Raw genomic sequence first — 1,152 nt, forward strand, 5'->3', positions numbered from 1 at the left:
GCCGCCGCGCTGCCCTCAGAGCTCGCCTTCTTGTCGAGGTTCTGGAAGCGCTCGCGGGCCGTGAGGCCGCGCTGCGAGCTCTGCTTGGGCACGTCCAGCCGCCCACCGAAGCTCAGCTTCCCCGCGGCGCTGTCGTAGGTGAAGAGCACCGGGAAGCAGTCGTGGCCCTGCGGCGAAGGGCAGGGCGGGGTGCCACTGGAGCGCTGGCCAGGGCAGGCGCAGCGCCCCCATTTTCCTCTAGGGGAACCCCAGGCCCTGGGGGAGGTGCAAGGCTAAGGCACCCCTGGCCACCAATCCAGGGGGAGCCGGAGGCAGGGCGTGGGTGTAGCGCCAGGCAGCCGATGCCCGCTCAGGGACCCCGGGTATAGTAACAGGGGCCAGATGTTGGGGCTGAGCACCTAGGAGCGGCCCCCTCTGCCCGCAAGGCCAGCATCCGGTTGAGAAAGCTGGTCTGGGACTCCCCTGGGAGGCCAGAAGCCCCGCTCCATCCAGTCACATGTGCTCTGGGGGAGACACGGGACCCTTCCCTAGGCAAAGTGGGCCTGATCCCTCCGGGACCCCAGTAAGTTTGCTGAGGCCTGAGGAGAGACTTGACAGAGCTGGGCAGGAGGGACGGAGGAAGAGTGGCACCTTTCTGGACACACGGTAGGACCCCCACCCGCCCCTGCCCACCACAAACACCCATTCTTTGAGTGCGGTGTGGCCCTGTCATTTCCATTGGCCAATAAAATGTAAAAGCAGGAAGGTCTGGCCCAGGGCATATCTCCCCACTTCCCCTGTCTCCAGATGGGAGACAGAGCCCCGCTCCCAGCACCCAGACCGAACAAAGTGAGCAAGAAGCAAACATTTCCCGTGTTAGGCCACTGCAGTTGGTGCCATTGGAAATTTTTGTTGTCACCCCAGTGTAACCCCACCTATTCTGCATAGAGATATAGATGGACGGATGGATGGATGGGAGGGAGGGAGGGAGGCAGGAGAGGCACGAGCGGGGACAAATTGAGGGCTGCCTGGGCATCTTGGGGCCCCTGGGAGACCTGCTGTCACCAGCCCCTCTCCCAGGCCCCCTCCTTACTGCTGCCACCAGACTGCTCTCCGTGATGAAGGTGACGGCCAGCAGCGGCAGCGTTTCAGAGGCCAGAGTCGCGACGGCCA

The 1,152-nt window shown here is 63.9% G+C and overlaps 1 protein-coding gene across 1 annotated transcript in view; it reads right to left on the reverse strand.

Moving 5' to 3' along the window:
- Positions 1–1,152, reverse strand: part of ARPC1B (actin related protein 2/3 complex, subunit 1B, 41kDa) — an 8,520-nt gene that overhangs the window by 2,644 nt on the left and 4,724 nt on the right. Inside the window, 2 exon segments of the mRNA XM_010845736.1 lie at positions 3–167; positions 1,073–1,152. Coding sequence (XP_010844038.1) covers positions 3–167; positions 1,073–1,152 — 245 coding nt within the window.

This window comes from Bison bison, unplaced genomic scaffold (assembly GCF_000754665.1).
Source record: "Bison bison bison isolate TAMUID 2011002044 unplaced genomic scaffold, Bison_UMD1.0 scf7180017864223, whole genome shotgun sequence".
Taxonomy (NCBI): domain Eukaryota; kingdom Metazoa; phylum Chordata; class Mammalia; order Artiodactyla; family Bovidae; genus Bison; species Bison bison.